Source organism: Falco peregrinus, chromosome 2, assembly GCF_023634155.1.
Source record: "Falco peregrinus isolate bFalPer1 chromosome 2, bFalPer1.pri, whole genome shotgun sequence".
NCBI classification, from domain to species: Eukaryota; Metazoa; Chordata; class Aves; order Falconiformes; family Falconidae; genus Falco; species Falco peregrinus.
The window spans coordinates 82,367,718-82,388,369 of NC_073722.1; the positions used below are offsets into that span (position 1 = coordinate 82,367,718).

At 38.3% G+C, this 20,652-nt stretch overlaps 1 protein-coding gene across 1 annotated transcript in view; it reads left to right on the forward strand.

Moving 5' to 3' along the window:
* Positions 1 to 20,001, forward strand: part of TLL1 (tolloid like 1) — a 139,860-nt gene extending 119,859 nt beyond the window's left edge. The window contains exons 17-21 of the mRNA XM_005230497.3: positions 3,516 to 3,641; positions 5,006 to 5,133; positions 9,667 to 9,880; positions 15,732 to 15,982; positions 17,980 to 20,001. Of these exons, the coding sequence (XP_005230554.1) occupies positions 3,516 to 3,641; positions 5,006 to 5,133; positions 9,667 to 9,880; positions 15,732 to 15,982; positions 17,980 to 18,114 (854 nt within the window). The 3' untranslated portion in view covers positions 18,115 to 20,001. The remainder of the gene's footprint in view (positions 1 to 3,515; positions 3,642 to 5,005; positions 5,134 to 9,666; positions 9,881 to 15,731; positions 15,983 to 17,979) is intronic.
* The last annotated feature ends 651 nt before the right edge of the window (positions 20,002 to 20,652 follow it).

Sequence of the window (20,652 nt, forward strand, 5' to 3'; positions counted from 1 at the left end):
GATATAAGACAAGATGTAATTACATTTTTGGCTGTAAAATGGTGTTAATAGCCAGACAGGTGCTACTGGAAAGTGAGAAAAACTTTTTTTCAACATGCTGTAAAATTTACATTTGATAGGAGAGTTCTGAAGAAAGCTGAGTTAGGAAAGGCCGTTGCAGGGATCTAGCTAATCTCCAGAGACACTCTTGTATATTTATAATCAAGTTTCTTGGATAAAGAGAAGAAACTAGGGAGTCATGAGATACTATTTTTTACAAAACTTCTAATATAACTGTTGGAATTGGGTATTAGGCTTCTAAACTGAAAGCTTCCAGTAACGGTTTTCATTCTTTCTCCCTCTCTTCTGTCCTCCTCTCTCTTTCCTGCTCTTGTTAAGACAGTGACCTATTGTCTGCTGGGCCCATAAGACTAGCGAAGTGTAAAATAACTCCATGAATTAACTCTAGAAGAGAAAAAAAAAAAACCAATATTTTTTTTTTTTCATTCTGTGATGTTTCAGGGAAGATAGCCTAATGATTTCTTTAAAACAGTCTTTGTGTAGTAGTATGATTAATACCCAGTGATAATATGTTACCAAATGTCTATTTATCATAAGTTTTAGAGTTACTCCAGTGTTTTAAATAAACATGATTCTTTGCATGATCATTCAAAACATACATGGAATTTGATGTAATACAGAAATGGTGTTTGTTGGGACATTTTTTGGGGGTGATGATTCATTAAGCAGTTAAAAAGAGAAGGCTGGAGTGTTTCTAGCCTTGAGGAAATATGTTTTGGAGCACAAACTCATCTCTGGTGCCATTCTGGTACGTTTTTTTCCACAGACAAGAAAGCTGCCTGCAAAGAGAAAATTTTTGGTTTTCAATGTTGCAAGGATTTGATACAGGTCCCTTCAGGCCGAGTACGTATTATTCACAGACTGGTGGCCTCTGAGGGTCTCAGAGTTACGACCATTTGTCCTCTGAATGATTCAATCTAACATTTTATTGAGAATGGATCTTTCCCTGTTCTGAGTACTGAAATGAGAAGAGAAAGTATCCATTCAGAACTGGGAGACTCATTTCCATCTGTCAGCATAACAAATGGCTTTGTTTTTACATGGCAAAACATTCGTTCCTATAACTAATACAGACTAATTGTTTTTTTCATGAATTTTGAAACTGGGCAATCAATTTGACAGAAAGTCTGTTCTGAATTATGAAGTGTAAGGAAGGCTTGTTCAACAGTTGCATCCTTGATTAGCTATGTACGAGTAATTATTGTAGCTCCAATGTGTTCCAAAGCTTCTCCTTTCTACCTTCTGTCCGCTGTCGTATCTCTGAGGAGGTCCAACATGGGACCATGCATTGCTTATGCACTTCTGTCTTAAGAGATTATTTTACAGAAAATAAGCCTATTTAATGTTAAAATATTTTTCAGTATTTTCACACAGTTTGGTGAACAACGAAAATGGACAGGGCTTTTATTTAGAATTTATGTACCTACTCTTTACTTGAAAGCATAACTTGAATGCATTTTGAGCTTGCCTTCCATTTGTTATTTTGGTAGAAAACTGCAAACTAATGCTTAGGAGGGGAAATACTGAAGAGGTTTGTTCATGTTATATCTAATTTCGCATTTGTTAATATTCTTCACTTGCAACATGGAATTGATTTATGATAGTGCTTGCTTTTGCAAAGATGAATGGTTATGCCTTTTTTTTTTGAAATTAAATGGATTTACTGCCTCAGTTTGGGACTTGTATTGCAAGGTGCATAAATAGTGTATTGTGGAGCTTTTACACTTCTTACATCATCAAAATGACAACTAGTATAAGCCTTTGGATGTATGATTCTGGGAGCTACCTATATTTTTGACTGTTTCTTAACCTTCAAATCTGTTCACATTTGCTGAAAGGTTCCAAAATATTTCAGTGGAAACAGATTTGAGAACTACAAGACACAATGCAGTGGATGTTTGTGTTTGACTTGCAGAATTTGTCTATAAATGTACATTAGCATCATGTACTATGAGTAGAAGCTGATTTTTGTGGAAGGACTTGCAAGTCAATGGGTCAAGTGTTGCATACATTTTGGCAGATAAGGCTGATGTGTATGCCATTGTAATGCAAACTTCCTTTTTGTGTTACTGAATATGGGTATCAGTAAAGGCAATGAAAAAATGCATGAGCAAGTCAGCGAAAAGAGACTTAAATTATCCATAGTGGTTTGTAATCTATAGAAATTCTTACTGCGCCTACTGGAGTCTGAAACATCGCATGCTACCTTGTTTAGAGATAATGCTCACTGCTGCTTTCCAGGGTAGGTGAGGCTGAAGGGGGTGAATGCTCCGCATTCCAGCCCTGCAACAACTGGACCTCTGGGATGACAATTTCTTTGCTCTTTTCCTCCTCTCTTTTGCATGTGACATTTTGTAAGAGAAAGGGTTTTTTAATATGTATGTGTTTTTATATATATATAAAAATACATATTTATATAGGCATATATTTTTATATCTCAGGATTTATATATATGTGTCTATACCTATATGTAGTTGTGTATATATGTGCGTACATATTCACATGTATGTGTACGTGTATGTGTCAGGAGCAGTCTGCCTCTTTTTAAATGGACCAACCTCACCTAAAATGACAGCAGCTGAATGACATAGAAGGGTGGCAGCTGAGGCCTTTTGCTAGAGTGACAGCCTGTTAATCTGGTTTGGCTTTTTTCCATGCAATGAATTTGTAGCTGTTTAATGCAGGTCAGATTTCCTCCCCTACTCTCTGCTTTACTTCTAACACACTAAAAGCTCTTTTGAAGGATTATATGTTAATAAACAGAACTGCATGCTGTATTGTAGATCTCCTTGAAATAACTAATGCCAATTTCTTTTGTATGTTTTTCAATGAAATATTTTTCATTTTTGTGATGTTCTATAATGTCCAGATTCCAGTAAAGCACACTGTCACTCTGCTGGGGAAAACCAAATACATTTATTTTAAAAGTTTGTGTTACATCCTTCTTATCTTACATATTTGATGTGCAGAGCTTGAAACCTTGTTTGGCCTGCATGTTCCTTTCAATGTACCACTGTTAAATTATGGAATTTGCATAAAGTTAGAACACTTCATGTGTGTTGCTCATAAATTACACTCCTGTTGTTTACTGCAATAAAGCTTTGGATGAGATATTTATGAAATTTTTCACCAGCTAGACCACTTGAAAAAGTAAGTGCTAGTTAACCATCATCTTCTTTGATTTAGCTCGATTGTTTTACTAGTGTCCCTCTCCTCTGGGAACTACCTCTCATTTTCTAGAAAGAGGAGACAGACTGTTTGTGCCATGGTGCAAGGTTGCAGGCTGAGCAATGTGCGGCTAGGACTAAGTTACCATAAAACTGCCATGCTAAGAAGAGTGACTGTGCCTTAGCTTATCCTTTTCTGGACTCAAACACTGTGCTAAACCTTCTTTTTTGGTAACAAGGACTACTGCTAATATTGATGCTCACTTGACCTTGTTGTGTGTTTCTTAGACAAGGACGAGTGTTCGAAGGACAATGGTGGCTGCCAACACGAGTGTATCAACACGGTAGGAAGCTATGTTTGCCAGTGCAGAAATGGATTTGTGCTGCACGAAAACAAACATGACTGCAAGGAGGGTAAGTAGTAAGCTATTTGAATGGTCAGTTATAAAACTGTCTTACAGAAACTCTCTGCAGCTCTCTGGCCAAAGAAAAGAAAGGGAAGGAAAAGATCTTGCTAATGGGGGCTTAGGCTTTTGGTCTTAAACGCTTCCCCAGCCCCCCTTTCCTATCCCCTCTATCCCCAGCATCCACAGGCATGCAGTTTGGAAACTTGGGATCATTGGCAGGGAGTGCTACTTCTAATAGTTCTGTGAGGTGTAGAACATTTAAAGCTGTGATAGCGTATTTACCTAATCATGTATTAAACACAGGGATAGAGTTTTTGGAGAGAAACCTGGTAAAGTTGTCATTTGCTCCTGTCAGTGGCAGTTAGTTTCCTTGCAGTCAGGTTGAAACTGTATCTGCCCTTTCTGGGTTTATTTTAGGGGACATATTCAGACAATCTAAATTCCAGTCAAGTCCCTATGCATCATCATTCCTCCTATTTGCTGTCTCAAGGTGTGGCTGCCTCCAAGAAAACAGTAGACTTTGGAGCTTAAGTAGAATTTAGATTATCTGCAAATGAACCTCAGGCCTGCAATATTATGTGAGCTACAAGGCTGTATTCTAGCATGGATTTAATTTGTGAATAAAGATGTGCCCTTTGTGAAGCATTTGCATTTTCACTGTTGTTGGAATGATTCTTGTGTACTCTAAAAGATTCTTGTTGAATAATTCTGTGGTATTTGTAAAGCAATTTGAGATTGTCAAAAAAACTAAATACAAAAACGAAACTAGTTTCTTTCTTGACTTGTTTAAGTTTTAGTTCTTCGTATTTATTTACGGAGGTGCACTACTAGTAATTCAGTTACAATGTGAATGACTAAGCTGTCCTTGGTACATACTCACAGTTTAGTTTTAGCTGTTCTCTAGTTGTATATATGTCCTTAGAAATTGTGGCTTAGAAATCAAAATGATTGCTCTGTAGCTGCATTATGAAAATTAGGAGAAGAAAGAAAAAGACATAGTTCAAGAAATACTATTTGGAGTAGCAAGATTTCTAATATGGATTTTCATACTTACTTGTATGTAGAAGGGAATAGCAAAATATCTGATTAAATTTTAATATTTATTTATATTCCTTTATAATATTAGAAAAAGCCACCATTGTAATCGGCAGTGTATGTTTCACAACAATCAGTAAACAAGCGTACCGGGTTAATTGCCATAAAGAGTGTGCCAAAGGGGAAGAACATGATGGTGCACACACTGAAGAGCGTGTTTGGCTGCCTTCCTAAGGGGTCCTTTCCCTTCAGCGGGTCCCCTGACAAAAAAAGAGCTTTTCTGTTACCTCTGAATGCAGACCCCCAGACTAACTGATGCTATCACTGTTGGCACAGCTGAGTGTGAACAGAAGATCCACAGTCCCAACGGCATCATCACAAGTCCCAACTGGCCCGACAAGTATCCCAGCAGAAAGGAGTGCACGTGGGAAATCAGTGCCACCCCAGGGCAGAGGGTCAAACTGGTGAGTTTCTGCCTGCTCATCCTTTTTCTCTTCTGTTCAACCCAGTCTGCTTCTCAAATGGCTACTCAATGATACAGAACTGTTACTAAACTTTACTCTCCATTTGCTGCCCAGAAGTGAACTGTTTTAAAAACCTGCTGACTCCTGACCATTCCTGGCCTGCTAGGGCTACTCGGTATCACACAGCTGTGAATTTAAGTTTATGGTGATTGTAAATACTCTGGACAGCAAAAGGCAGTAGGAATGCTTTTCTCCTGTCAGATTTTACTATATCATTGTTGCAATTCATAAAATGTGCACAAAGTTTTGACAAATATGGCAAAGGCCATTTATGCGAACTCCAATATATAGAATAAGCAAAATCAGAAGTTATGAACAGTACAGTCCTCTGAACACACCTTTTGTGCTTCTGTTCTGTACTTTTTGGGGAGGAAGAGAATATACAAAACCCAAAAATCTGGACTTATTTAAAAGTGGCTCCAAATTTTAACATATGTAGAAGAGCAGCCTAAGTAGACCTAAGTGACTTTTGTGTCCAGTTGGCTGAGGACAGTGCTGGTGGCTGAAGACAGGCTAGCACAGCTTAGAGAGCTTTGGAGATCTGTTGAGGTTACGTAGCCTCTGCACCATGCGGGAGGCACAGACCTGATCAGGGCGCTTTTCTGCTTTGAGCTCCTCCCCAGCGTTCCTTCAGCCAGAGTACTCTGCACAGCCACAACAAAAGCTGGCCTTAACATATTTTAAAATCTGATAAACTTATTCAACAAACGTTTTGGAGAAAATAAACTTCTGAAGAGAGATATCTCTGCTTCAGAGAGGTGGAAGCAATAGCCAATACTGATGCAGGGATGAAAGTGATATTGTCATCTCGTAACTGCTGACCTTAGCCAAAACCAAAACCCCGTTTACTGGTGCTGGTGCAGGATCGTGTATTGGTCCCTGTTCACCAGAAGTAAAATGGTTAAACTGCTCTGGGTGGTGTGTGGGAAAACGAGTGGTGTGCACGCTCTGTCCATTCAAAGGGTGAAAAACAGGTTTTTGGTCCAGGCAGCCTTCCTACTGCCACTTCTGAGCAAGTGTTCAGCCTGGCTGAGTAAACCAAAGCCAGCCAGGCATGGGCATGTCACTGTGAAAGCTTTTTTCAGTACTTTGGCAAAATTTCAGCATTCAGATTTCTTCAGTGAAATATCACATGGTCTGTTTTAAAAGAAAAGGTTTTTTAATTGGCTTTTGCCAGTGAAATTGGAAAAATCAGACAGAATTTTACTAGATAGAATTTTCAAAAATACCTCCATGATTTAGAGTCTGAAATGCACTTCTCTGTGCAAGCCAGTAGGGTCAATCTACTAAATTCTGTGTGTATATCTTTAAGGTCTGTCTAGTACAGCAAGATGACATATCAATACCATACTTCCACTGTACATAAATATTTTTCCGTGGACTTCTACACTGTATTTAAGTTCACTCCTCACAATTTACTTAGTCAAATTGGACAAAGAAAGAATTGGTTTCTTCATGGTAACAAACCACATGAATTATGAGACTGTGCTTTGTTTTTTGAAGGGTGTGTATAGAGAAACTAATCTTTTGTTGTGATTGCTCTCACTCTGACAATTGTCGAAAAGCCTTTTCCTGAGAAGGCTAAAGTTAAGCATTTGGTGTTACTAAGAAGCCTATGAAAAAAATGGGTATGCACTTCAGAATTTTTAAATGAAATGTGTGGATAAAGATGACTTTGGAAATGCATGTAGCAGAAAGAGCGATTTTCATGAGCTAATCAGCCAGATGTTTGCGAGACAAGACTGAAGCGTCCCATTCAGGCAGCTATCCATAAGTGCCAGCAACGTATCTGCTCCGTTGGACGTTATAGATAGAAAGGGCTGGACATTCAGAAGCTATATGTAGCATTTCTAAATACTGTCCCCACTAATGAGTCAGTCAAAATTGGGATTGTAGTCATGGTGGGGGAGGTATTCAAAAGTATTTGTCCCAGGAAGATGGAGTGTGATTTAATTATACTACCACCTTTATTAAATTATCTGTGAGCTCTGTTGGCAGCAACTATTAGTTACATTCAACTTCACACAAAGTTTGTGTCAGCTCTCCTCTTTCAAGCCTGCTCTTAGTCCAGGGCTGGGAACTGACCATTTTTTTTTTTTAATTGAGATCTTCTGTGGGTGTTTTGAAATATCAGGCATTTTGAGCTTTTGAAAGAATTCATATTAAGATCTACTTTTCATTTCAAAACCAAATTCATTTGATTCTCTTTATAATTGCGAGAATCACAACAGATTTAGAACTTTCTCTGTTTTTCCTTGTGGGACCCAATATATCATGTACTGTCCCTCTGGAGGCTTAGGACTCCCAGTGATAAGTCTAATGTTAAAAATAATAGGTGTATCTTACAGTTCATGATGAGAAGTGCTTCCTAGAGAGTGATTTTTTTGTTTGTTTGTTTGGTTTTTTTGTTGTACTTTTGAGAAGGGGACAAAACTGATACAATTTTCCTCTAAAAGAGAACTAAGTTATGCAGGCTGCTCTTGGATCATATCTATTTCTCCTGTTGATTCCAAGTTGGCTTGAATCAATTCTATATTTAACTAACTCCATTACAGTTAGTCTCTCATCTTTCTGTTTTTTGGGGTGTTTTTGGTTTTGTTTTTGGGGTTTGTTTGTTTGTTTGTTTGTTTTTTAATCCATCAGATTTTACTTGGGTATAAATGACAGCACATACTTGGCACCATAGAAGTAGAATGGCTGACTACAATTCAAGAGCAGCAGCAGGGACAGCTGTACAGCTGGTTTTAGTGCCTCTGCAGATTCAGTCCCTTAATATAAACCCCCAAACTTCCCTGTGAGATGAACCTATGTCCACTGCATCATGCAACTCTTCACTTTTCACAGAACAAAACTGTTATTCTGAATATTCTGGTTCTTTGGGCAGACAACTTTGTGTTAGCTCTTTATATTTCCTTTAGGTCAGCTGTTAATATAAATTACCATCACATTTCCCAATGGCTGGATTACAAGGGATTCAGTAGGTCAGATTTCCTTTGGTGTACCAGACAGAATGCATAACGATGATATTTGCTCAGTATTTCAGAGTTCAGTTTTATTCTTTCTAATTATTGCTTCTTAATTCTTTAGTGGGGTGGGGTTTTTCATAAGCAGTCAGCTATATGACTGCTCATGGGAGCATTTATAATTACTGGTTTTGTGCTGTTTTGTTGAACAAAACAGATTTTGAATTTCACCTTAACTTGTAGGTCATTCCTGAAAATTCATGAAGATGTGTATGTTTGTTGCCTTCTCAGTGTTTCCATGAGAGGAAATTACCATATATCAGGCTTTATGTTCCTTGTTGAAAGATTGCCCTGGTAAAAAATTCTTATCTGAAATCTCTTAGATGTCCCCCTGAAATAAATGTGTTGATACCAGTCCAGTCTTGGCGGACACTCATCCACATTTGAAAAGCAAGTATTAGTTGTATGTGTTTTCTGTTTCTCTAGGGTATGGCATACAACTTTTGGACATGTCTTTGGTTGGATACTGAGCTTGAGAAATCTAAATTGCAAAAGTTTTAAAAAGTAAGTTGACCAGGCTCTGCACTTGCAATTTAGAATTTTTAGTAGGCCCAAACTTGTCCTTAAAAGCTGCCATGAGCATTAAGAGTGACTGAGAATCCGTAGGAGCTCAGAAACCAAGATAAATGCTTTGAAGTGTAGAATAAACATCACAGTTTTGAAATCATAGAATCATTTAGGTTGGAAAAGACCTTTGAGATCATCAAGTCCAACCGTTAACGCACTACTGCCAAGTTCAACACTAAACCATGTCCCTAAGCACCGCATCTACAAGTTTTTTTAACAACTCCAGGGATGGTGATTCCACCACCTCCCTGGGAAGCCTGAAGTAGAGTTTGTGAGCCCTAGTGTGTGTTCAGACTATGGCAGCAATTTGAATTTTCTTGGGAAAGCATATTGTTAGTGTTGTAATAATAAAAAATAGATAATAGATTAGATAGATTAGAAAATACAAGTTTCATGCACAACCGTTTATGTGGAATGGTCGTTCTAAAGGCTTTAGTTGCAGTGTGAGGTAAGTTTAAAAAAAGGGGGGGAGTGCATTATGTTTTACAGATATTTTAGTCAATCCTCAACTATCTGAGGAACCAATAATTTCCTGCTTTTTGCTGTTTCGAATCTTCTGTGAAATTTGGAATAATCCTGCAAACAGAAAGGCCATCATATTCTAGATTTAATATTCTTTTATGGATATTCATTAGCTATAAAGATTCTAATGCCTTTCTATGTGAAGGATGATGCTGTCTTGAAGTTCACTGTCTTAATTGTTTCTCCGCTTTCTCAAAATCTGTATGTTACTCAAAGCTACGGGCTTGTAGGGGCAGTGATGTTCAATCTGTCAACTGCATCTACTTTGTTTTGTGAAAAATGCTAACAGTACATATGTATCACGTAAGTACAGTAAACACAGTACTACATTGAGTCATTTTGCCTTTTTCCCCCCCCCCAGACCTTCAATGAATTTGAGATAGAACAACATCAAGAATGTGCTTATGACCACTTGGAAGTGTTTGATGGTGAAAGTGAAAAATCACCAATTCTGGGACGCTTATGTGGCAATAAGATACCAGATCCTCTTATTGCTACTGGAAACAAAATGTTTCTCCGCTTTATTTCTGATGCATCAGTTCAAAGAAAAGGCTTCCAAGCAACGCATTCTACAGGTCAGAAAATCGGGATGTGCTTTACTAGTAACTTCTCCTTTGTCTTTAGTGGAAGATACTCGGGCATTTCTTTTCTAGGAATGGCATGAGTTAACAGATAAGATAATGTTACAACTAAATCTAATGAGACCTTAAGAACAGTAAGTCTGAGGTTGCAGAAAGTATTCTTTAATATTTTCTTTCTCCTTCTGTCTCTCTCTCTCTTTCTTGGGTAAGCAATTAAAAGATTTTGAAACAATCTGAGAAAAAGAAGGTACTGGCATAGACAATCGGAGATATTTCTTAGGATTCATGCCACTACTCTGTAAAAGATTCAGTAGCTTTTCTTTGTATTTGTAATGGCAATACTTCCCTGGGGCATGTGATGCCCCTCCATTACTTTCCTGTTCTAACTTAAACAAAAGTCTGGGGTTTGTGTAAACAGCTGTTAAATTCCTGTAGAGCTAAAAAGGAAAGGCAAGTCAAAGGAGAATAAGAAAAAACAATACTGAAGGCTCTCTTTTAAGACCTTAAGAATATAATATTCATGTTTACCATTTAGTTTTGTTCTTTGGCAAAATCACTGAAATTGAAAGCAGTGTTTTGCCATTGAATTAATAGATTTCCTGGGATATTTTCAGTGTGTAAGTTATTTCCCGACATTGCTTGGCTCAGAGTGGCCCCTAGTGCTGAGTTTCTGAAGTTCTAGTGCCTGCTGTAAGGCGAGGGGGCTTGGGTTTTTTTGTTTGCTTTCTTCTTCAGCTTGAAAGTCTATCTTTACTCTCCAAAGTTAATTCTTACACATTAAGTATTTGGCAATAAATATTAATGCATAAAATATTTTATAAATATCTGTACCAGTAGATGAGGTTTACTGACAGGCAGCAATTGTTAATAGAAGATTGTAATCAATGTGATTAGTCAATGTTAATACAATTTGATATTACCCAGAGTATTCATTAAGTTGATGTGTAACTCAGCTAACAAATTCTCATATATCAGGGTTAGAATTTTCTCTGTTTTCCTTCTGCTTTGTTAAGAATAATTCTAAAACTTTATTAACTTAATTTCCCTTTCAATTCAAACAGTAGGCAAGGGTATACGAACTGTACACAGCATCATCTGGGCCTCCAAAGCAACAAGTTTAGCTACCAATAGTTCAGTTACTTTTTCATATGGAAAATCTTGTTGTACAAGCATGCCATTGTTTGCCTTCCCTATCACAGTAACTCCTTCCCTTAGATGGAAAAGTAGATAGAACCGGTAATAATTACTAATTTTTAAAGTACCTCAGGTTAAATAGTTAAAGGGCAGAACTCATTAGAAACAGGTGGTATAAAAAGATAAATGTCTCATTTTCAATTTGCAGAATTGGAAGAATCACTGTGTGAAAGAAGTTCAAAAGTATACCCCATAACCTCTAAATTTGCTACACAATTGTAGCAAATTTAATTGTAAAATTGCTACACAATTAAAAAAAATAACCAAAATTGCTAGTTGTGTTATGATTTGCTGGAATTTCCCTCATATCTGCTGTGTTTTCTGTACCTTAATTGCAAAAACTTTCTTAGTGTGCGTAATAGTGCTTTCCTGAGAAAGTCTGAAGAATAAAATCTGCCCAGTTTTTAAGGAAGTTGTAAAAATTATAAAGTTTGCCTCCTTAAGAGAGAACATGTATTTCTGTCAACTGCTGCTCACAAACTGCTCGCCAAGTGAAACGGTGCATCCCCGGCATGTGCTTTGGGGTGGGGACTGAGTGAGGAACGACTGGGATCTGCAGCTTTTCCCTGCAATCCTGAGCCAAGCACAGATGCTCTGTGGGAATTTCACCTCTGTGCTTTGGACACACATGCAAATGACTAGATCTCTAACAAGTGTGTCAACAGTGGATTGTATTTCCTTGTTTTAGTTTTTCTAGCAAATAATAATTGACGGTATGCAATGGAAGTAGGCAAGGTTGTGCTCAGTCCTTCACAGCTGTGCAGACAGACAGGGAGGGCCAAGGAAGCTACTCCCTTCACTTCTGACCCGTCGGCAGAACTCACTCAGTACAAGTGTCATCTCAAAAATGAGTTTGTTACCCAGTGTGCAAAATCAATGGAGAAGTCTAAGAACAGGAGGTATTGCCTTTAATAAAAAATTGCGCAAGTTTGGGTGCTAGGTGAGCTAGCACACCTTGGTAGTTTCCACAGTGGATTTATACATGATTAAATGAACATGAATTTGTTAATGACCAACCCTCTAACACTGACTGGATGGTGATCTGTGTAATGATTATGCAATGTTACTGGTTAGCTGTGCATGCTCTTTGAGGAGGGCTCTCTTTGTGGTACCACTTTGGTGTAGGGGTATGTGTTTTAGTATTACAGTGAAGGTAGTTTGCTGAAGGACACATTTTTGGTTATCTGTCCAACAAGTAGCAGATCAAGAGTCTTGTGTTGTCAGCTTTCAAGGTTTTGATTGTTCTTCAAAGTCACCTTGTCCTAAGCAGCAATTACTTCAGTTAATCATCCTCGATAGTTCTTTGCATGGGACATTCTGAGGCAAAATGATGTGTGCATTCTGTTTCTTCAAGAATATGTGCAGATTGTTAAACAAAACCATGTGTCCGTATAGTCTGGTTACAAAATTTGATAACGGAAGAACTTGTGTAATACAACAGCAGTGAAAGAGTAACTGGATGCTATGCCCAAAGAGGTCTGTGCTGCTGTATTCCTGGCATCTTCATGATTTAATGGCTGCTTCTTCTAGCAGATCCTGATGATGTTGATTTCCCTTCTGTGACACTTTTTGGCTTGAGATACTATCCAAGTTCCAAATTACCATTTAATATTTCAGAAAATGGGATAAAACTGTGCCAGCAGAGGCAATGAAGTTTAAAAAAAAAAAAAAAGTTTGGATCAAAAGGCTTCCCTGGGTGGAACAAAACTTATAAAATGGGGTTTTTTTAAAGTGCAACATAGTTTTAGAAAGAGATTCTGTTATATTTTCCCTTCTCAGAAAAGGCATAACCCATCCAGAAGGAATTTGTAACAATGTTCCTGAGAACATTAAACGTCATTGCTCAGGAAGTGATTTGGTTGCCCTTACACAGGCATCTAGTCCCCTTTCTGATGGCCTCGTTTATGGTGCCTGGCCTCCAGCCACTGTTGCAGGAGGTTGCAGGTCTGCTGTGGGTCCTGTTCCTATCTGTCAACCCTGGGAGGATGTCTGAAAAATTTGAACGTCTCAGATGTCGCTCAGTTCCAGATCCTGTGTTGCTTCCAAAATGACTGCAATAATTCAGTTTGGCAATGCTGAATCAAATTTATAATCTTCTTTCCCTAGTTCGGATAGTGTGGGTTTAAGCTTTTTCCATCTGTCCAGCTTGTTAAACAGCCAAGAGACAGTGGCTTGATTTGGTCTTCAGTTTGTAAGAAGCCTAAATGCCCCTAGAAATGTGAGGAAACAAGAGAGGGGTTTTGTTCTTTAGCTGATCTATAAACGTGTCCAAAAGCTGTCAGATCAACAGCATTTTATAACTTGGGCATATGTCTTTACAGTCAGGTGTGTACGTCACACCTACAAACGGAGCAGCTACACATGCGCAGTGGAAAGCAGGCTGGGTGGTCAGCGGTGCGAGTGCTGGTGTCACTGCTCGGCAGTGGTGCTGTGCGGCACTGCTCCCTTCCCTGCACCCAGCACAGCATGGCCCACGTCGCCTGACGCAGCGCTGCGTCGTGCAAGCTGGAGATGGACTTTTGACACTACAGCTTATACCTTAACGAATTGAAAATTTGACTTGTAATTCCTAAAAATCAATACTTTATCCTAAAATATAAGGAGGAGGACAGGGGAAAGGGAATTGCTGTTTTCCACAGTTGTCAGTATGGCTGCAAGTTTCCTTTATGCTTGTGTCCACTGTAGCAAGCAGAGGGAAGAAATGCAGACAGTTCAATAAACATGTTCTTCTTAGCAGCTGTTCTGTGTCTGAAGCAGGGAGGTATTCTTAATGTTGGGAACAGTCAAGTAAAAAAAAAAAAAAAAAAAAAGGGAAATAAGTGAATCTAAGAATAGGAAAAAATAAGGGGGAAAAAAATTAGTGTATTAGAAAACCAATGAGAACTGTTTGAGCTATCTCGTTTGACAAATTTTCTTTATCATGTGGTCCTATCTGTTCTCTAAAAGTGAAAAAATGTTGAAATTTCAGATTGAACCACAGATCATACATAATGGACTAGTCTGCTTACATAATTTATATTTCCTGTTTTGGTTCCTTCAATTCCTTATTAACAAAAACCACGCATTTTTAAAAATAAGGTTTTGGTCGTCTCACTGTTGTTAATTCCCAGCTGAAATGTGATTCCTCACAATGCAGTATTGCAGTCGGTCATGTTTCCTGTGCGTGGAGTCCATGGCGCTGAAGTCAAATTCAAAGTGTCTCTTCACCAAAGCTTGGAAATATTTGAATCTTGCAATTTGTTTCAGGTTATTATAAAGTCACCAATTTACAGTATCTACATTTCATAAAAATGCAAATCGAATTACTTATTTGTTTATAAGAATTTAATTTAAACTTGTGAATGTCAGGTTTCTGTTCAAGCTGATTTGCATTGGGTGCTTTTATAGGTGCTGTAAGGGATGCCTTTTCTTAATGAGAAACCAAAACTAAATTGCGCTATTTTCATTGAAATCTTTGTACCGTAAAGAGAAGAAGCCTCCACCCACCTCTTAGAAACATAATAAACAATGCTCTTTTTTTTGTTTGTTTAAGTACAAATTTCCATCTGTTGTCGGTTGCATTGTAATAGACTTTCAATTGGCAAATTCAGAACACCTATATATTTAAATTATTGTAGAAGCTGAATTCACTGACTGTTTAGGATAGAATACTAGTTTTAATTCTAGGTGCTGAAAATATTTAGAAAGGGTAAAGTACTAGCTACTGTTTGGGTTTTGGATTTTGGTTTTTTTGGTTTTGGTTGTGGGGGTGGTGGTGTGTGGGGTGTGTGTTTGTTTAGTGCATTTTTAGCAATTTCTGTCCTCCAGCAAACTGGCTAAAGAGCAGCTTATTCAACTAAACAGTAAAGTTAATTCATATTTAAATTATGAACTTCTTCAGTAGTTATAAACAATCTCTAAAGACCCACCTACATTTTGCTACTGTGTAAAATAGAGTTTTATACTGTAGTTATCGCTTTGGCATAAGGTAAGTATCTCCTGCTCGAGACTTGCCTTAAGAGCAGACTTTCAGCTACAAGGTTTTCTCTGGTAGTAGCACAGAAACTCCCAGCCATGATCTTTTGTATAGAAAGACCCATTTGTGTCCACAAATGTACAGCAAACAGACTAGCAGGCTTGGCTGTGGTGGTTAGTGTTGAGCTGGCTCTCCAGACACCAGATGATGGTTTAAGCTGACACTCCTATGAAACACAAGACTTCTGCACTGGATTGCTGACTACAAGTGTGCTAGTGCTGATCCTCCTCTGGCGCTTGCAAACGGTGTCGTTAACCCCTGTGGAAATGTCACCACTGAAATGTGGATGCCTCGCTTAAAGCACTTGCCTTGCTGGCCACAGGCACCTACCTCTCCAGCACCTACCCAAAGCATGTCCTACCACTTGAACCACATTCCTTATAACTTTGGTGTTCCCTGTTCACTTGAAAATCATGAAATATGCTCAACTGTCTGTAGTTATAAAACAGAGGAACTCAGATTGATGGATTTGTATTCATACTGTGTATTACTTCAATCTACACCTTGTTTGATTGACCTGCTTGTGGCATGAAAGTGCACTCTGCCTGAATACAGCTGGGCATCTGTGAAAAGAAAATGCTAATTTGCACTGGATAAGCATCTTCATCCTTTTTTTTTTTTAATTCCTCTATTTAGAGTGTGGTGGTCGGCTGAAAGCTGAAACCAAGCCCAAAGATCTGTACTCGCATGCTCAGTTCGGCGACAACAACTATCCGGTCCAGGCAGACTGTGACTGGCTCCTGGTGGCAGAGCGCAGCTATCGAGTCGAGTTAATGTTCCAGACTTTCGAGGTTGAAGAAGAGGCAGACTGTGGTTACGACTACGTGGAACTTTTTAATGGTCATGATAAGACAGCTCTGCGACTTGGTCGATTTTGTGGATCTGGGGTAAGTAGCCAGGGATTAAACTTTTTCTTTTTTTCCTTCCACAAGGACAAGAGTGAGAAAGACAGGGCAGAGGTAGGAAAAATTCAAGAAGGCGTAAGGTTCAGTTACTACACCTTATAATGAAGATACTAGATTATCTGCTTCAGGCTTTTATTTTTATTATTGCTTGTCATACAAGCATTCCCTTGAAATATTTTCAACAATAAATATTCTTATCTAGTTTTTGACCAAAGTATTGTAATGTTATGTTAAGCTATACATTGCTGACAGTTTAGTGTCAGCACCCAAAAAAAAGTTAGCAGCGTTCTCCCTTACAGGGAGAGAAATGCAGTGATGTTGAAAATTATTGCATTAAAATTCTTTCAATTTGAATGCAGAAGCCATATTTTACAGGGGAGGGGCTCTTGGGAAGCATTTATAATAGGCTCATCTTTACTACTTAAATCTGATCTTAGGGGAGAAAGTGATCCTAAACTGCTTGATTAATATGGGCCTTAAGAAAGCCCTGTTCATCCCATGTGCATCTCTGACATGTTTTAACTATGAGGCATGGAGGTGACATCCTGAAAAAGATGTATGCTGTTTCTCCTTTTAGTTTTGCATTGTTCTGTTGCTGCCTGCCTTGCAAAAGGTGGTGCGTTGATCCCACAGGTCACATGAACTCTTTGTATGTGTGCAAATGCAAACACGCTTTCACACATACACTCTGCCTATGTGAAAGGTTTGAAAGTCTCTGCATAAGATGATAGGAGCTCTTAATTAACCACATGTGATTTTTTTTTTTGATTCAGCCACAGTGCTGAATCAAACATCTCAGTCATTCAGGTGAGATAACTCTAAGCTGGCTTGAATGCACTTCCAGGTCACTTTGTGCACTTTCGATCACATAAAGATGCAGGAAAGGTGCTACCACTGAATTGTGGGCAATATATTCAAAGGGCAATGCTACATGAGGTCAGCATCTACTAATTTACACAAAACAATACTTTTTTTCACAAGTTGCCCTATTTTTTACAACAAGTAGGAGGGCAGCAAAGTGGAGAATGGCCCCACCTTGGGCTGACTTTTTTTTTTTGGGGGGGGGGGGTCGGGGGGGTGGGGAGCGCTATGCTCTTGTGGGGGGTGGTAGAGTGGTTGGGTTTTGCTGTTGTTTTGGTTTGATTCCGCTAAGATATGCATGAATGGCTTTAGAGACCATATAGGAAAGATGGAATTAAATAGAGAAGCTATTGAAAGCAAAATAATGCAAACTGAAGTGGGAAAAAGATGCTATTAGTATATATTACCACCTTCTCAAAAATGATTTGGTTGTTCAGCTGGTACTTTTGATCACTGTGCTTCAGTAATAGAACAGACCATCATGAGGGCTATGAAGAATAAGATGTAAAATAGGTCCTGGTGTTCGTTTGTCTAAACCTAAGTGTTGTGTATGGTCCGGGCCAGTCACTTACATGACTCCAGCAGAGCTATAGAAGCTATCTGGGAAGGATAAAAGAGCGAGGAGCTTTGTTTTCTTTGTCTCATGAAAAGGCATTGCAGAGATATGCCATACAAACTGGAGAGTTTAAATCAGATTCAGAAAGTATGATGGCACATTTATTTAGATTGTGCAAAAAGATGCTTTTCAGACCCAGAGCTTGAAATTGAAAGAGTGCATGTTAATTCAAAAGCAAAAAGTTAGAATAGGTAACTGCCAAACTTCTGCCAACAGATGAAAATTCAAATATCATGATTTAAGCTGACTCTCCAGCGTTTAGGAGTTTAGGCTGTCATTTCCTCAGTCTGCCTCAGAAATTCCTGGCCTATAATTGAGAGCTGAATGAGATAGAAGCGTTTTATCTGGTGATGTCTGATAGCACCTTGTGATACCTGGTGGAATTACCTGACAAGACACAACAGAAAAAGAGAAATATCCATAAGAAAAAAAAAAAAATGTGATGAAGGGGATAAATACACAGAGTGGACAGATAATTTGGTTTTTTGTTTCTTTATTTTAGCCACCAGAAGAAATTTATTCAGCGGGGGAAGCTCTTTTACTTCACTTTCACACTGATGATACAATCAACAAGAAAGGATTTCATATACGATACAGAAGTATAAAATATCCAGATAGTGTGCACACCAAAAAATAACGCAAGAACCTCTATGACAGAAAAGGAGAGTGAGAAAGAAAGTACAATGGAAAGGAAGAAAAGGGTTTCTCTTTTTTTAAACTGAGATTATTAGCACAATTGTTTTATATGAGTTCAGTTGAAATGATGACTTATCAGACCAGAGACTGAAATAAATAGATAAAAGTCACCTAACCCAGTGGAATAGTCAAGATGATGATGTGCAGGCTCCATACTTGACTGTCTCTGCAAAGCTTGTGAAAGAACTTTGCATGCAGGGAAAATATAAAAGCTTTTGTTCACGGTTTGACATTTTTCATAGATGTGTGCAGATTCAATCAGTTGCATTCAGGGGAAGTGACCCTGCAGACCGTTCTTCCTTCTGACAATTGTATGGTGTCCAGGAGGAAAAAAAGCTCTTTCGGGTCACACACTCAAAATGCCGTCCTTAGATCTAGTTGCTTTGACTTTGTATCCTGTGTATGGTGTGTACAAGGACTTGAAATCAAGAGATGAAATGGGAAGGTCTTCCTGCATTGTTCTGTATTTTTTACAAATTCGTCTGTCATATCAGGTTATCAGTGTTTTGAAACTGGAAAATCCTACTTCTGAAACATAACTGATCTTTAGAGTATTTTGTTTTACTAATGACTGAGACGTCTGAACTGTTACATCAGTCATCACTGGTTGACTGAATTTGAACAGTGTAAGCATCTGAAAATGTTTGGTTTACTGGTTAAGTAAGCTATCTCCGATGATGTGGTCTTATTTTGCACTGAACATAGAGACTGAGATGAAAACCTGTTCTGAATCAAAATCTGTATCCAAGAGAAACAGAAATAATCAAGGGTCATCTGAAATTCCTCCTACTGAATTTGTTTTCAGCAGTACCTTTGGAACCACTACTAAGCTTTATTTCTTCGGACCTGTTTGTGAATGAGCTAATTGCCTGGTTTAGCTACTCAGAAATGAAGCTGCAGTAGTATCCAAGAGAGAGGTTTCCCAAAGAACTTTTTTTTTTCTGGGACTAAGAGTATATGTGATGGTATAAAAACAAAACAAACAAACAAACAAAAGCAAACCAAAAAACCCCAGACCCAAGAATTGTTTGTTATCAAGAGTGAATTCCTATGGTGCTATTCCATGAACATTAAAAGCAAAAACAAACCAAGAAGTTTTAGACTTTTGAGCCAACAGCTTGCAGATCATGAATGTCTCACTACACCTGGCTGCATCTGGAGAAGAAAGGCTTTATGGCTCCTAGGGAGAGTGGGTTGCAACGGCAGCGCTAGTCCTGTGGAACAACTACTACTATTGCCTTAGAATCCTTGCACACGGTCAGACAGATCTTCCTGTAGATACACCTCTAATTTGATAAATAGTTAAATGACTTGGACATCTTAACGTACACTAACTAAATGATCTTCAAGCAAAAGCCCCATCTGCAGAGCGAGATCATCTACTGTAAATAACAGTGACCTGCTTCTGATGTAGAGATATGTTATGTTTAGATCTGAGATATTATATGTGCTTTAGGCCGTATGTGGCTTTAGTCGTAATGTATATGCATTATGTTAAGTATTGTATGAATGAGTGTTCCAGGGGAGTGAGAGGTATTGTATGAGTGAGAATGGAATTGTTTCTTTATGTGCCAAGTTCTATCAGGACCCTGTTTGACTGTAGCAACTTTTCTTTAAAGGCTTCATAGACAGATAACGAGGACTTCTAGTTGGCAAGAGTGAAGTTTAAAGGAAGTATTATGTTTCACTTACAACAAATATTATTTTGATATCCTTTGATGTAAGTTGCTACTCAGATTAGCTTAGTTTCTGTTTCCTTACTATGAACATACATTGGCACTAATAAATCTGATCTTTTTTTTATAAAAATAAAAGCCAAATGTCTGTATAGGTGTCTTTGGTTGTTTCAACAGCGCTGTTGCTGCTCATATATTACCATTTTCCTTTCCAGACAGCTTATGTTTGTGGATTAAAAAATGGAATAATTTCTGTATTTTTGTGATATTGCTCTGCTGCCCTTCTCTTTGCACAAGAAGTTAACCACAAACATTTTCTCCAAGGTCCCACAAAATTCAGGCAGAAATATTACTACAGTTTAAATAAAAAAACAAGGTGTTCTTAACCTTGATACATAATTTATCAGCTGGGTGGAGTTGCAGCGCGTGAGCTTCTGAGAGGAAAAGCCAGCAGCAGCAGCATGTCCCTGGCATGGGCAGTCAAAAGACGCTGGGAAGGGCTGAGGCTGGGCGCAAGAGCAAGTTTCCATGTCATCTTTTTTCCACTTCTCTGTTCCAGTCTCCTCTTCATATTACCTCCCTTCCATTTGCTAAACAAAATATTTTAAGTCTTCCTTTTCTCTATATTTGGCTTTATTCCCCTCAGGGTTACTTTAATAACCACAGAGTTGTGCCATTATTATTTTTGGAAAGGTTTTTGTTGTTGTTGTTGATTCATACAGGCCCCTGTATAAATCCTACTGTCCTATGTTAAATAGCGCAACTGGAGTAGTTGGGGAAGGAGGTTAGACTGGGCAAGCTGA